The sequence below is a fragment of the Gymnoscopelus braueri genome (genome assembly GCF_963280865.1).
Source record: "Gymnoscopelus braueri genome assembly, chromosome: 23".
Lineage (NCBI taxonomy): Eukaryota > Metazoa > Chordata > Actinopteri > Myctophiformes > Myctophidae > Gymnoscopelus > Gymnoscopelus braueri.
The window spans coordinates 41,421,863-41,437,462 of record NC_137625.1 but is presented as its reverse complement, the minus strand read 5'-3'; the positions used below and the strand labels follow the sequence as shown (position 1 = coordinate 41,437,462).

Sequence of the window (15,600 nt, the reverse complement as noted above, 5' to 3'; positions counted from 1 at the left end):
TGTGTGTGTGTGTGTGTGAGTGTGTGCATGTGTGTGCAGTGTGTGCAGTGTACATTGCCGTTCATGATATAATGTATGCTTGTGTATTTGTATATTTTTGTATGTTTTGTGTGTTACTAATGCCCGATCTTTACTTGGTTGTGCACTGAAAATTGCAGTTTTACAACCCATCGCAGCTCAACGAGTTGTGAACTTGTTATCTTTTTGGCGTGTGACAACGGCGCACAAACAAGTATAAATCAGGCTACACATTATCAAGCAAAACTCACTCCCCCGAGTTATTCAGGGCACGGCAGATTCAAACAACATTTGACATTCTTTTTATATTCTCCTATGACTCCCACCAGTTGAACATACAAGGAGCTATACAGCCATTTTGGCTAAAAGCAGAAAATACATTATGGATTTTCCCAGTGAGCAAACATTTATGTAGTGGCTGGTAGCTATTCCCAGTGCGGTGCATGCAAGCCAGGTCACAGTTATATAGCCTATACGTTTCACACAGACTTCATATATTTAAACCAGGCAACGTTACATAACTCAGACGTCTGCAAATATGACATGAATATATGCATGTACGGCCATGAATGGATGTGATGTTCTTAAGCAAGACGCCTTTCTGGAGCCGTGAGGTAGGGGTGACAGGGGTCGACCTATTAGAGCTGACAAGTTTGGGAGATTCCAAGTGGTTGTGAGGGGCCCTCAAGGAATTGGGTGGTTGTCAGGGGCCCTCAAGGAATGTTTTTTTTTCTTTTTCGGTTTCCTTGGTTAAAGCACTGGTTCTCAAGATAGGGCCTGGGGACCTCCCAAGGGTCCTTTGAGGGGGTTCCAGGGGTCATCCGCTAAATAGTTAGGAATCAAATGGACCGTATCGGTCAAATGAACCCTTTCGGGTCCATTTGGTTACATTTGGACACTCTCTAAAGTAAAATTTAAAAGGGGGTTTATGGACAATAGCGTGTGATTGCATGTTTGGCCCATAGACAACATGTCATGTATACTCCACATACATTACTGCCACTTTTCCAAAGCTTGCCATCGATTAATTTTTATTTTCAAAAGTGATTTATCTACCTTACAAGAAGACAATGGATTCTGTTAATTTCAGTATGGAATGATGATCAACATGCAGAGATTTGTGAACTTGCTTGAGCTACTGCAGGTCTTCCAACACAACCCCTTTTTATATGTCAAAGTTACGTTATCGCTATGTTTCAACCACATGAATGCTAGCGTCCCTATTCTGGGGGCGAACATTCTGCAATGTGCTGTGGGGTTGGGTGGAGGGGTTATTTTATAATATTCTTATTAGGCTTTGAGATAACTGAAGAAGCTCTATGACCGAAACGTTGCCTTGATAAAAGTTGTCCCCAAGTGCAAGTGAAGACGGTGTGCGGGTTATTTTATTTTATTCTATAACATCCTTATTAAAGAATTGCCACAGCAGTTGCCTGAGATGCTTGCCAGAGGGTAAGTGAGGAGTTGGGGTGGTTGTAAGAGCCTGGATGTTTGGTGTTCATTGGAAATATGCACAGATTCTGTCCAGTGGGTCTGTCTCCCACATCTTGGGATCCCACGCCTGGAACCAGCCAGTGAATGTTGAGGGTTCGTCCCCCTGTTTAATGGTGGAGATGGGCAGCCCTCTACGGCCAGAGGGGTCTGAGTCCACATATTCTTTTGCGATTTTGGGAGCCCCAGTCCTTTCCTCTGTATTAGCCTCTTTGCCAACCCAAAGGAAGATCTGGTCCCAGGTGTCCAGGAGCATGACATCATCAGTAGCCAGGTCTGACTGAGTGAAGTCCCCTGGTACCTCCTCCACTATGAGTCGTCCGGTTTTGTTGGAGCAGCCAAACAGACGTGGGGGTTTAACCATGTTACGCAGACTCTTGGAAGTTTGGTAGTCCTTCTTACCACCCAGGGCAGACCAAAAACCAGCTGGCTCCTTGCCCTCTGACATGTCACTGCTGCTGCCCCCCAGGTAGCCCACCACATGCTTGGCAGCGACCATCTCCTCGTCGCTGGCTCCTGCACCGCGCCACACAAACATGGCATCGGGAGCTTTGAGCACAAACACGTCGTTGGTGTTGAGACTGGAGGCAGAGGGCTCCACCTCCACAGCCCGTGTGGCGTTAGAGGAGCTCTGGCGGATGTGGAAGAGACGTGTGCTGCCCACCTTGGTCTGGCCACCCTTGCGTGACGTCCCACCACTGTGGATGACCATGGGTTTGCCCTGGAACAGACTCATCAGGTGGGGGGGCTCCTGGCCCTGGGTCACTCTCACCTGAACTGGTAATCCTCCCATTGAGTCATCCAGCTTCACTGTCATGAAGGCTGAGGCAGCCAACTCATCCTGGGTGCATTTAATTCCCTGCCAGGTGTATATGATGTACTGCTCACGCCCTCCCTGCCTGTAGCTATAGAGGATAAGGTAACAGTCTCCACCATAGAAGTGTCCATAAGAGGAGGCCTCCACAGGCACCTTATCACCTTCCACACGCCAGATCTGAACCTTGCCCTTCCCATCGTCCACCATGCCGTGCTGTGCAGCCATGGCTTTGTCAGAGTGTAGGGTGGAGGCATCGAAGGGCACCTGCTCCACCTTCGCTATGTGGCCGATGGTGTAGGCCTTCGTGGGGCCCGTGGTCTCGTCCTTGTCCTTCCAGTCACCAAAGAACTGCTTGAACAGTGTGGTCTCAGCCCCTGCAGGCAGCACTTGGATCTGGGTCTTATGAGAATATTCCTTCTCCTTGATGAACTGCTGGGCTGCTGACATGGCAGCTTTACGTTCCGATGTGTTGGCTTTAGGACCTTTCCAAACAAACACATTCTTGTCCACCCCGTTGTCCAGGATGTAGCACTCTTCAGGAGCGAGCATGGCCTGTTTGAATGGACTGGACTGGGCCACTACTGAGGTCTTCATAGAACCAGAAGCATCAGAGATCATGTAGAGAACCTCCTTCTTCCTGTTGGAGGTGTCCACCTTCTCGTCGTCTGAGGTACCGGGGGCAAGAATGGGTTTGGGTCCCAGAGCCTCTATGATCGCCTGTGGCTCTGCGCCATCGTCGACCATATGTAGTTTGGCTCTTCCATTCCTCTCATTGTCTCTGATGTCAATGGCCACCTGGGAGGCCTTGAGCCTCTCGAAACGGTTACACTCACTGCCACACCACTGGTAGATGTCCTTTCCCAGGTCAACTATGAAGCAGTCCCCCTGGTTGAAGCTGCCCCAGGACAGGTCTACCTCCGTGGCCCTGATGGCCCTCCGTCCCTTGATGTGCAGGAGCCTCTTCACACTCATGTCATTGGTCACCACATGCTGGAAACCAGATGCCACTCCTCCTTTCCGGTACTTGATGCCTGATTTGAAGTACCCCACGAAGGTAATGGATTCATTGTTCTGGACCTCCCTGAACTGCATTGGCCCACCACCAAGAAAATCATCCAGCTGCATGGCAAATATGGCAGCTGCCCCACTCTCATCCTGAGAACACTCATCCCCCAACCACATGTGGATGTAGTGGGCAGGTGCTGGGGTGGTGTAGAGCAGTACGTAGGCATCTCCAGTGTAGAAGTTGCCATACAGAGCCTTAGGAACCGGTTTCAGGTCCATGTTCTCAATACGCCACACCTGCAGACCCGGCTCCTTCCCAGCGCCCGCAAACTCCTTATGGGACACCATGGTGGCTCTGAGAGGCACGGAGGGGCTAGGATAGATGGAGAGGTTTAGAAGATGCTTTTCAGAGTAGTGGAGACTGAAGAGCAGATCTGAGGTGGAAGATAGACGGCAGAAGTGCCTTGGGCTTTGCTGCCTCAGCGTTGGCTGGACAGAGGGGGAGTGTTCAGTCTGTCTAATGGAGGTGTTGAACTGATAATCGGCTGATTCTTTGACCAGATCCGAGAGCCACTATGAGAAGTAGGTAAAACCTGATATAAGGCTTAGGCTGTGAAAACCAACTCCTGATGGGTTGTCTGATGCTTACCTCTCTGGGAAGAGTGAATGTCGCTCAGTGTCGCTGAGGGAACTGAAATAAGCAGAGAGTTCCGTTGCCTTTATACTGTTGGCTGCGGCCCTGGTGTCAATACGGTGATGTCAGTTAGTGTCAGTCATATCCATATATGGAGCGGGCTATGTCAGTTATGCCCAAACCTGGGACTATGATGTCAGTCCTGGATGTTTCGGTTAGCTCCATATATGGAGTTCCAGGAGGGGTTCTCTGATGTCAGAGGTATGTTAGTTATCTCCATGTGTAGAGGTCTAGGAGAGATTCTATGATGTCAGACTTGGGTAGGTCGGTTGTCTCCATCTATGGGGATCTCCATATATGGGAGGGTTGGGATCGAATAGGTCACTAAGGGACTGGACTGAATAGATACAGTAGATCATGGATTTGAGGGTCGGGACTGAATAGGTCATTCATCCCCTTATATAGGTTTCCGGGCATCCTGCCATGGTCCACCTTACGGCGGTACCCATCTATGGCTAATGCTGGCAAGTATGCACTGAGTGTTCTTTACAGCCACCATGAGGCTCATTTGAACATTTTCAAGTGGCATTTCTTCCTCGGCCTAGTAGGAATGTGCGTACATAATTTCACGGAAATTGCACGCTGTGTTCATGATTTGAGGCATTTTGTTCAAAATTAAACACTCCTGCAATCAGGATGGAATATGAAAAATCTGAAAGACCCATTTCGTAATGACTATAGAGATACTGTGGGAGCAGATATCTGAGAACATATGACCTGTGTATTGTGAGAATTATTGTGAGAGTTTGAAATGATAAGGATTATAGTAGATGTGTATTTTCCAGTGTTTGGTAAACTATCTTGATAGTATTAGAACTGTGCATGATGCAACTGTGCTTAATTGTTGCTCTAATCAAGGGATTCAGAACAGCTGCTTTGATTAGGCTCAGGTGTGTTTATTAGTCCTGTATATAATGAGCCAGGGTCACAGTGACCTGAGATCAGTACAAGTGGGTACAAGTTAGAAAAGACAGCACTGGGGTTAGGCCAGAAACACTTTTCTTACCGTTTTTGTTTGATTGAGTTTACACCTTTTTTTGGAAACATTTTTAGTTTGAATAAATGAAGAAAATGTACTTTGGAAGTGGACTCTATTCTTTTGAAAACGCGTAAGGGATTTTGGCACCTACATTAGTAAGAAAAGTAGGACTCCTCTTTGCTGCATTGTGGAATATTGGAACATGTGGGATCACTATTAAGGAATATCAACAAGGACTCTACATCGCTACAGCAGAAGTGGATGGACATTATTGTGGATTAAAGGACATTTGCCTTGGCCACTGTGGAAATAAGTAAAGCTACAATTATGGAAGGAGACAAAGAGGCTGCAACAGTAAGCAAGAGACAATCAAAGCCTACAGTCAAAGCTATGGAGGAGATGTTCAATCGTCAAGTTGGATCCAGGAAAGCAAAACTGGGCCAGCTAACAGGTAAAAGGAACGAAATTGAGCATTTGATGGATGATGATGGTAACCTGGAAGTTATCAAGACTAAGCTAATGGTGGAGTTCAAGCTATTGTTTGATGACTTTTGTGAGCTGAATATTTCAGTCATGCGAATGTTTGAGCAAAATTCATATCCGGAACAGGCCATGATTGATGATCAGCACACTTGGTTTGAGCCTAAGTCTAATTCATGTAATGAGTTCACCAAGAAAGTTGATTTGTGGATGACAGAAGTCCATCAACGCATGTCTCAAGCTAGAGCTTATGATGCGGAGATAACACCGGCAGACAGTGTCTCCAGAGTGTCTAAGGGGAAGTCCAAGTCAGGTTCTGGAAGTTCTCGTTCTTCTACAGCCAGCACTATACGCTTAAAGGCTGAAATGGAGAAAGCTGCATTATTGGCTGAAGTAGCAGCATTTAAGGAAAGGCAATGCCTGGAGGCTCAGGAAACCCAACTTAAGGCCCAAAGGGAATTGGCTGAAGTAGCAGCATTGAAGGAAAGGCAATGCTTGGAGGCTCAGGAAGCCCAACTTAAGGCTCAAAGGGAAGGGCTTGAGCTACAAACAAAGTTGGCAATTGCAGATGCCAAACTTAATGTTATACAGCAATTTGAAGGTTCACAAGTCTCTTCTACCAAGTCAGGTGATCGTAGGAATACCAAGTCAGGTGATGGTATGAATTCCTACTTAGCGTCGAATAAGGCCCAGCAAATTAAGAAAGAGGAGATGCACATCCAGAATGATGTTAAACCATCTCCTATGCATGGTAATGTGAATGTTAACCAGCAAATGGACAACAGCCATGATCACAATAGCAGACCACTCCCTTCTGGTGTAGCTCAGACTGAGAGCATCTCAGGAACTTTGTACACGGTCATGCAGCGTCAGAACGATATAACTGAATTCCTAGTGAAGCAGCAGATATCAGCCACTCTACCTCCACAGAGCATACCAATATTCAAAGGGGATCCTTTGGAGTACACACTATTCATCCGAGCATTTGAACACAGTGTGGAGAGTAAGACAGACAATGTCAAGGATCGGCTGTACTTTTTAGAGCAATATACCACTGCACAGCCCAGAGACTTGATTCGAAGCTGTCTCCACCTGGAACCAAGTCAGGGGTATTTGAAAGCAAGGAAGCTCTTGAAAGAACATTTTGGAGATGAATATAGGATATCAGTGGCGTACATAAACAAGGTGCTGGATTGGTCAACAATCAAGTCAGAGGACAGCGAGGCGCTGAACTCATTTGCACTCTTTCTGACAGGGTGCTGTAATGCCATGTCAGACATTGAATACATGGAGGAGCTCGATAATGCAGCCAGTATGCGTGCTATCCTTACCAAGCTACCGTATAAGCTAAGGGAGAGATTCAGGAGCACAGTCTATGACATTCAGGAAAAACAACAACGTAGAGCCAAATTCAAAGATCTTGTTGAGTTTGTTAACAGGCAAGCAAAGATTGCGTCACACCCACTGTTTGGGGATATCAAAGACACCACCCCATCCAGAGGGCAAGTTAAGCCTCAGGGTGATTCAAAGTCACTAAGGAAAGAGATGAGTGGCAACAATAGGAGTTTCACCACAGCTGTCACTCCATTGGACAGCCAACCAAAAGGCACAGAGCCTAAGCCAGCTAATACAGGTGCAGCCAGTCCTGTCAATGCACATAAAAAGCCCTGTCTATTCTGCCAGGCAGACCACAGCTTGGAACAATGCAAGAAGATAAGGAGATCGCTTCACAAGGACAAAATAGAATTTCTTAAAGGTAAAGGACTGTGCTTTAGTTGTCTCAAACAGGGGCATATGAGCAGTTCTTGTGAAGCAAAGCTGTGCTGTGAGTTATGCGAATTCACGCATCCCACTCTACTACACATGAAGCGCAAAGACAACATTAATGAAGTCTGTTCTAAGAACCAATCTCCAGATGGTGATGACAACCAATCAGACACCAGTGGTGTCAGTGATATTGAAAAGGAGACTTGTGCTAGCACTGGGGCCGGAGACAGAGATAGGATTCTGCCAATTGTTCCAGTGCAAGTGAGGGTCAAAGAGGGAAATAAAGTGGTAACTACCTATGCTTTCCTCGACCAGGGCAGCACTGCGACATTCTGCACCGAAGAGCTAATGAATAAGCTCAACGTCAAGGGAAGGAGCAGTGAAATCCTCCTTACAACCATGGGTCAACAAAAGATCATCAAAAGTCATGTGGTGCCAGGTTTGGAAATTAGCAGTCTGGAAGAAAATAATTTCTTGGCGCTGCCAGATGTTTTCTCTCATAAGTCTATTCCTGCGAGCAAAGAGAACATACCACTGCAAAGGGATGTGGACAGGTGGCCACACCTGAAACTAGTACGAATACCACACATTGATAGGGAAATAGGTCTGCTGATTGGAGTCAATGTAGCAGAGGTCATGGAGCCATGCCAACTCATCAAAAGTATGAATGGCGGACCTTATGCAGTGAGAACCATGCTGGGATGGACAGTCAATGGACCACTGGGAGAGAACAGTGGCAAAGGAAGTAGAAATGGACTGACACATGTCAGAACAAACCGAACATCAGTAACCAAGCTTGATGAACTGTGGAAACAAGACTTCCCAGAGTGTGGGCAAGAGGAGGACCAGATGGTAAGGTCGAGGGAAGACCGCCAATGTATGGATCTGGGTTCAAAGTCAGCCATGCTCGTGGTTGACCACTACAGCATTGATCGGACACTAAGGAACAGAGAGATAAAAATGTCTGACCACTCTGTGTCAGCAGAGACCACTGCAGTCAATGGTGCTGTGTCAGAGACAAACAAGGAAACCTCATCGGAGGCTCATCCCGCCCCACATGGAAAGGGGGAAGGAGAGAGACGCCAAGCTAAGATGCTCAAAGACGACATTCTCCAGAACTTCGATTCTGCTAAGGTCCAGGCCTTCAAAGCTTTGGATCCCGAAAACAAAGACGTAAACGTTCTCAAGCAAGATACTATCCAGGTGTTGGATTCTGTCGATGATCCATGGCCAACAGAAGCCACAGGCCAGAAACCTGAAGCACCAAGTAGCCAGTTAGTTGAGACTAGTAAAACAAAAGAGGACAAACCAACTAAGGAGACTGGGGCCACTACGGTGACATCCAGAAATGAAAGAAATGGCAAAACATCAGAGAGACTGTCCCAAATAAGGAACACTGGCACCCCACTGAAGAGGGGTGACACCACAAAGGACAAAGGAGGCTGTCAAACCCCAGAACGATCTAGCAGAGGGAAAGATAAAAGAATAAATAAGAGAAACAGAGAACGGCTGAAAAGGATGACAAGGGGACGAAAAAGGGCAAGTCCACATCAAGACAAAGACTAGTCTACTGGACAGACCGATTACGAAAGATGACTACTTTACTGGACAGAACGATTATGAAGACATGTCTTTTTGAGGAACACAACTAACTAACTAACTGCCTAACTGAGTTTGTTGTTTTCTTTGGCTCCCTTATTTTGATATTTTGTAATTGTCTTTAGGCTTAAAGGACAATTAGGGGCCGGATATGTGGGAGCAGATATCTGAGAACATATGACCTGTGTATTGTGAGAATTATTGTGAGAGTTTGAAATGATAAGGATTATAGTAGATGTGTATTTTCCAGTGTTTGGTAAACTATCTTGATAGTATTAGAACTGTGCATGATGCAACTGTGCTTAATTGTTGCTCTAATCAAGGGATTCAGAACAGCTGCTTTGATTAGGCTCAGGTGTGTTTATTAGTCCTGTATATAATGAGCCAGGGTCACAGTGACCTGAGATCAGTACAAGTGGGTACAAGTTAGAAAAGACAGCACTGGGGTTAGGCCAGAAACACTTTTCTTACCGTTTTTGTTTGATTGAGTTTACACCTTTTTTTGGAAACATTTTTAGTTTGAATAAATGAAGAAAATGTACTTTGGAAGTGGACTCTATTCTTTTGAAAACGCGTAAGGGATTTTGGCACCTACAGATACTGTGTACCGATTTACGTGATGTTTGCACAAAATCTGTCAGTACTGTAAAAAGAAATCGGCCTCCTGGTAGCGCTATAACAGGCCCATGTGAAAGATTTGGGGCAGAGGTTCTGCTCTGGCATCCATAGTGTGTGTGCACAGTTTTGCTGCGATCATTCTGCTTCTGGTCATAGGCTCTATATGCACAGCAGTCATATTGGAAAGAAATTGGACCTCTTCCTTACTCCCTTCACAGGACTTACCAATGATACTAATGAAGGCTCTGTTCCATTTAGAGTAGCACAGTGGTTCTGTTCTGAGAGAAATGTAAGCCCGTAAAGGGCCATTTGGAACCCCCTCAAGGAACCATGAGGGTACCTGGACCCCACTTTGGCTGCCAATCACCACAGTGATTGGTTGGAGAAGACTTACTTAATCCCTTCAAACACCTGTGGTGTCATGCAGCATTTGCAGTAATGCTGTCCACCCACACATGGACTCTGTGTTGTTCTTTGTTTTAGTATTAGTGTGTGTGAGTCCTTAAGTCCTTTTGTTGTGTGTGAGAGCTGGGTCCTGCCATAGAAGACAGTTTTTTGTGTAAATCATGTTTGGATAGATTAAGATTAGAGCAGAGAATAATTATGGTTTTGTTCTGGCTTTATTTTGTGTAAGTTAGGTTAGTGGTTAAACACCAAGGTTAGGTTTAGGATGATTATGATTATGTTGATTTCTCTTGAGTTGCTCATGTGTATCATTTATGATTTGGTTAAATTGGCTTTAATTTAGGGAAATATTTTACTCCCATTATATCATGTTGCATCCCCTTTTTCCCTAGACAGGGACGTAATTGGATTTTGTGACAACCACACACTAGTATTGCAATAACGAACTACTTTTTTTGGGCGGTGAAACCGCCCCTATAAGTGAGGTTTGGATATTTGTACAACAAATCCTGCGCTGTGATTGGCCAAAAATGTACAAAAATGTACCCCGCCTAACCCTGCACCGTGATTGGCCAATCACAGTCTATTCAGGACTGTGATTGGCCAGTGTCACATGACGCATAGCCCTATATAAGAAACCATAACTTTAAAAAAACCATACATTTGTTTTTTTTAAGTTATGGTTTCTTCCATCATAAAGAGTGTTTCAATAAATGTATTTATTTTTTGTACATGATTGGTTGACTCCATTCAGTATTGTCCTTTAGCTAGCAAGACACCGCCCACTTCACACAGGGTGTGATTTTATTTGAGGGAGAACGGGGTAAGATGAACCACTTTTTACTTATGTTGACCTCTAGGCAAGGAAAAATGAGATGGAAGTAAAATCTAAACATCTACTAAAACTTCAAGATGTCTTCTATCAATTGAAATAATGAGTGTGCATCTATGACAAATGGTTGTAAAAATATGGGTTCTCAAAAAAAAGTGGTCATGTGGTTCAATTTGCCCCAGGTAAGGGGTAAGTTGATCCTAGTCAAGGGGTAAATTTACCCATATGATATTTTGCATTTTCAAGTTTAAACTTGAACAAATAATGTATTCACGTATCAACAATAATTCAATAACACATTTCCCTTTTGCAAATAGTCTTATTTATTTTCTTAATGGTATTTAAACAATATAAAACCAATTAAATAATGTTTGTTATTCAGAACCTTTTAATATTTGCAATTGTTAATACAATATTGAAAACTTCTCTTAAATGAGTGTATTCATCCAAATGAAAGGTCATACAGCATAATTTGAGAAGAAAAGACATAATAAAACATATGAATGGTGATTAATATTAGGATAATTGGTTCAATTTACCCCAAGGCATTTGGTTCTTCTTGCCCCATGGCCACCATTTTGACCTAACCTGGCTAGCTTAATGCTTCAGGCTAATCTTTAGCTAAATGATTCATATGGTTTTATACATTGGAATATCACCAACTTTGCCCATGTGTCTCTCAACTTCACAGCCAGGTGGAAATGATGGGTGTGTCCTGATTTTAAGGTCCCATGACAACTCATGTGTATAGTTTTAAAGATACAGGGGGTGGTTCAACTTACCCAGAGGTTCATCTTACCCCGTTCTCCCCTACTTTGTCAGCACTCATTTTAAAGCATGCACCTAATTCTATACCCTGAACAGATATATATCAGAATCAGAATCAGAATCAGAATCAGTTTTATTGTCACATCACAGGTTTACAAGGTAAAAGAGTGGGTGAAATTCTTTTTTGTACATCGTTCCCATCGCAACGTTAGTTTCCATAGAAAGAAGAGGGGGGGGGGAGAAGAAGAGGGTGGGGGGTAAGTGGGAAGGAGATCAAAACAAGAGAGCAACAGAAGGCCAGACAAGTTATCTACATATTTACAAATTACCTGAGATAATAAAAACTAAAAAAAACTAAACTAAGGTGCCTGAGCATAGCAGCAATGTATTGTATACTGTGCATGTTATACTTATACTGTGCATGATAGACAATGGACGTTAAGGTGCTTAGAGGAAAAGGAGCACAATAAAAAAGACCAAAAAAAAGTCAGTGCGTTATACAAGGGATTAAGGTGCAAAAGGTCAGTGCGTGTCCACCTAGAGTGGACTGACCCTAGTATAATCCGCAAGTAGCTCCATGAGAGAGTGCAACAAAAAGTCATTTGTACCTGGTGTAGTCCACAGGTGTGTCCGAGGGGGGGCTAAAGTCCAAGTCATTGTCCCTGGTATAATCCACAGGTGTGTTCAGGAAGAGCCAGAAAAGAAAAGGCTGCTGAACAAGGCCTATGCCTCATCCAGGCTTATTCCCCATTCAGCATTCTGACAGCAGCCGGATTGAAACTACACCAATACCTGGTGGTGGAACTCTTGATACTGCGGTAGAGCCCCTTGCCCGGTCGCGGTCGTTGTAGGGGGTTGAACAGTCTGTGACTTGGGTGGTGCTTGTCCTTGATGATGCGCTTGGCTTTGAGCACGCACCGCTTTTTGTACAGTTCCTGGAGCGCTGGGAGCTCGATTCCCATTATCCGCTCTGCCGATCGCACTACTCGTTGTAGGCTGATCTTTTCTCGGGCAGTGCAGTTCCCGTACCAGGCCGTGACACAGCCTGTTAGGATGCCTTCGACAGAACTGTTGTAGTACAGCCTGAGGATGCGACGTCCTACTCCGAGCTTCTTCAGGCGGCGGAGCCAGTACAGTCGCTGCTGAGCCTTTTTCCTCACGTGTGTGGAGTGCGTCTCCCATTTGAGGTCCTCCTCGATGTGTACTCCGAGGAACTTGAACTCGCTGACCCTTTCCACTGCAGCACCGTCGATGAGGATGGGCGCATGGTCTCTCCGCGGCCTCCTGAAGTCCACGATCAGTTCTTTGGTCTTGTCGACGTTAAGAGAGAGGTTGTTCTCCCGGCACCAGCGTGCTAGTGATTTGATCTCCTCTCTGTAGTCAGACTCGTCGTTGTTGACGATTCGGCCTATCACTGTCGTGTCGTCCGCGTACTTTATGATGGTGTTGGAGACATGTGTGGCTATGCAGTCATACGTGTACAGGGAGTAGAGGAGGGGGCTCAGCACGCATCCCTGGGGTGCTCCGGTGTTGAGGGTCAGGGGGTCGGATGTGATGCTGCCCATTCTCACCACCTGATGTCGGTTGGACAAGAAGTCCTGTATCCAGTCGCACATGCTTGGGTGTAGCCCTAGGTCTCTGAGCTTTTTGTCAAGTATTGCTGGGACAATGGTGTTGAATGCTGAGCTGTAGTCCACGAACAGCATACGTACATATTTGTCCTTCAGCAGCTTGTTGTCCATGTGCGAGAGGACGGTGTGGAGAGCCATGGCAATAGCGTCGTCGGTGGATCTGTTTTTGCGGTATGCATACTGCCACGGATCCAGTGAGGCAGGTAGCGTGGAGCTGATGTATTCCCTCACCAGTTTCTCGAAACACTTGCTGACGATCGGGGTGAGAGCAACAGGTCTCCAGTCGTTCAGGCATGTCACTTTGGCCTTTTTGGGAATGGGCACAATGGTTGACATTTTGAACCCTGCAGGGACCACAGCCAGGGAGAGGGAGAGGTTAAAGATGTCAGCGAAGACACCCGCCAGCTGGTCTGCACATGTCTTAAGGACCCGGCCTGGAATCCCATCAGGTCCGGCTGCCTTGTGGATGTTGACCCGTGTGAAGGCTGTACGCACTTCTCTCTCCGAGATGGTTAGAGGGTTGTCCTCTGCTGGTGCTGCTGATGGCCCCGCTTGGCTGCCGCGGTTGGAGCTGATCTCAAACCGGCCGTAGAAAGTGTTCAGTTCGTTGGGGAGGCAGGCAGGCGGGTTCACCTCGCTTCTGGTTCTTGTTTTGCAGTCTGTCAAGGTGTGTACCGCCTGCCATGTGCTCCTGATGTCGCCATTGCTGAGTTTGTCTTGCATCTTTTTTGTGTAGGCCTTTTTCGCCTTCATATTTGAACAGCTTTCAACATCACAACTTTCAGACCTTCATTTTATTTATTTTTAACTTGCCTTAGAATTGTCGTCGATTTGTAGGCGACCCAACCTTTTATTTCTTTGGATAAATTAGAACCTTTTCACCGTCAGTTGATGCTTTATATCCATATGAGTACAATTGCCAACCTCATTTTCTTTATATTTGAAACAGAGCTTATATGACGTGATGTTGGAGGAAAAAAAAATTGGGGAAAAAAAAATTCTGTGACCCAGGGGAAGTGATGTCATGATAGTATAACATTAATATACTCTGATGAAGGCTCATAGCCGAAACGCGTAGGTTGGTGTGTGGCGTGCCAATAAAAAAAGAAATGTGAGTACTTTGTCCTCCATTGATTTGAAATTTTGGATGTGCTACCTTTCTGGGATTTTTTTAATTCCTACTTTTGATGTGTATACTGTTTTTTGGGTCTAGCACTCCACTGAGAAACCCCATTGTTGATGCGCAACCTCTTTTTCCAATTAAGTATAACTAACTAATAATTAATATTGAAAAGAATCATGTTTTTAAAATGACACAGTATTATTTATTTAAGAAACATTGTTTTAGTTTGTTTGAGCATTTTCATATTCTGGTATTGCTATTTTTACCAAAAAAAAAGAAAGAAGTACTTCTTCCATCACTGATATTCCCTCTTTCCACTCGCCTCTCTCGCTCTCGCTCTCTCTCTCTCTCTCTCTCTCTCTCTCTCTCTCTCTCTCTCTCTCTCTCTCTCTCTCTCTCTCTCTCTCTCTCTCTCTCTCTCTCTCTCTCTCTCTCTCTCTCTCTCTCTCTCTCTCTCTCTCTGTGTGAACCCTGATTTTAGGACAACTCCACTGCAGCTCATTGTCAGAGGGAAACATTATGGAAATTCCTCCAATCCAGCTGCTGGGCCCCACGGAAAATCTCTATGTGCATAGTCATACTGTATGTTCTCAATCAAAACCCTCCACATTTACTCAGATACTGTTTGTACTATATACTCATGAACAAACACAGTAACAGCGGTTCTCAACTTATTCTGGATCAGGGCCCACTTGGTGGCCCTGATCATGCCTTCTCTATTTGCCTTCTCTATTTGAACGACTACATCAAACAAGAGGTCGACAAGGGCAAATATTGCGGCATGGTCATGCTGGACCTCCAGAAGGCCTTTGACACCGTTGATCACCCAATTCTGCATGATAAGCTAAAAACAATAGGTTCTGATGACACGTCAGCTAGCTGGATGAGATCCTATGTGGAGGGGAGGGAACAGGTGGTCGAAGTGAACGGAACCCTGTCCCCCCCCCCCCCCCCCCCCTCCCAATGAGTTGTGGCGTTCCGCAAGGAAGTATACTAGGACCTTTACTGTTCCTGATATTTGTGAACGATATGTCATCAGCTTGCGACTGCAACCTGTTCGCTTATGACTCGGCTCTGATGGTCTCGGACAGGGACAGGCTGCAGGTTGGAAAAAACTCTCAGCTCTGAACTCGATACAGTCGGCTTCTGGCTCTCTGACAACAAACTATCATTACACCTGGGTAAAACCGAATCCATTCTCTTTGGGTCTAGTGTTAACCTTAGCCAGGCTGAGAGCTTCACAATCAAAGCGGGTGACGATGTTATCACAAGAAAGTAGGCCTGTCCCCGACTAAGGATTTGTTTAGTCGAATCTATATATATTTATTTATTTTTAGGGCCAAAATACATTTTATTTCAAAGGGCCAAGTCTA

General features: G+C 45.3%; 1 protein-coding gene across 1 annotated transcript; it reads right to left on the bottom strand.

Moving 5' to 3' along the window:
- Positions 1 to 1,499: 1,499 nt before the first annotated feature.
- Positions 1,500 to 3,819, bottom strand: LOC308079528 (gelsolin-like). Its single transcript, XM_080421078.1, has one exon. The coding sequence runs from the start codon at positions 3,677 to 3,679 to the stop codon at positions 1,517 to 1,519; it is 2,163 nt and encodes a 720-aa protein (XP_080277204.1). The 5' UTR covers positions 3,680 to 3,819; the 3' UTR covers positions 1,500 to 1,516.
- Between the last annotated feature and the right edge of the window lie 11,781 nt (positions 3,820 to 15,600).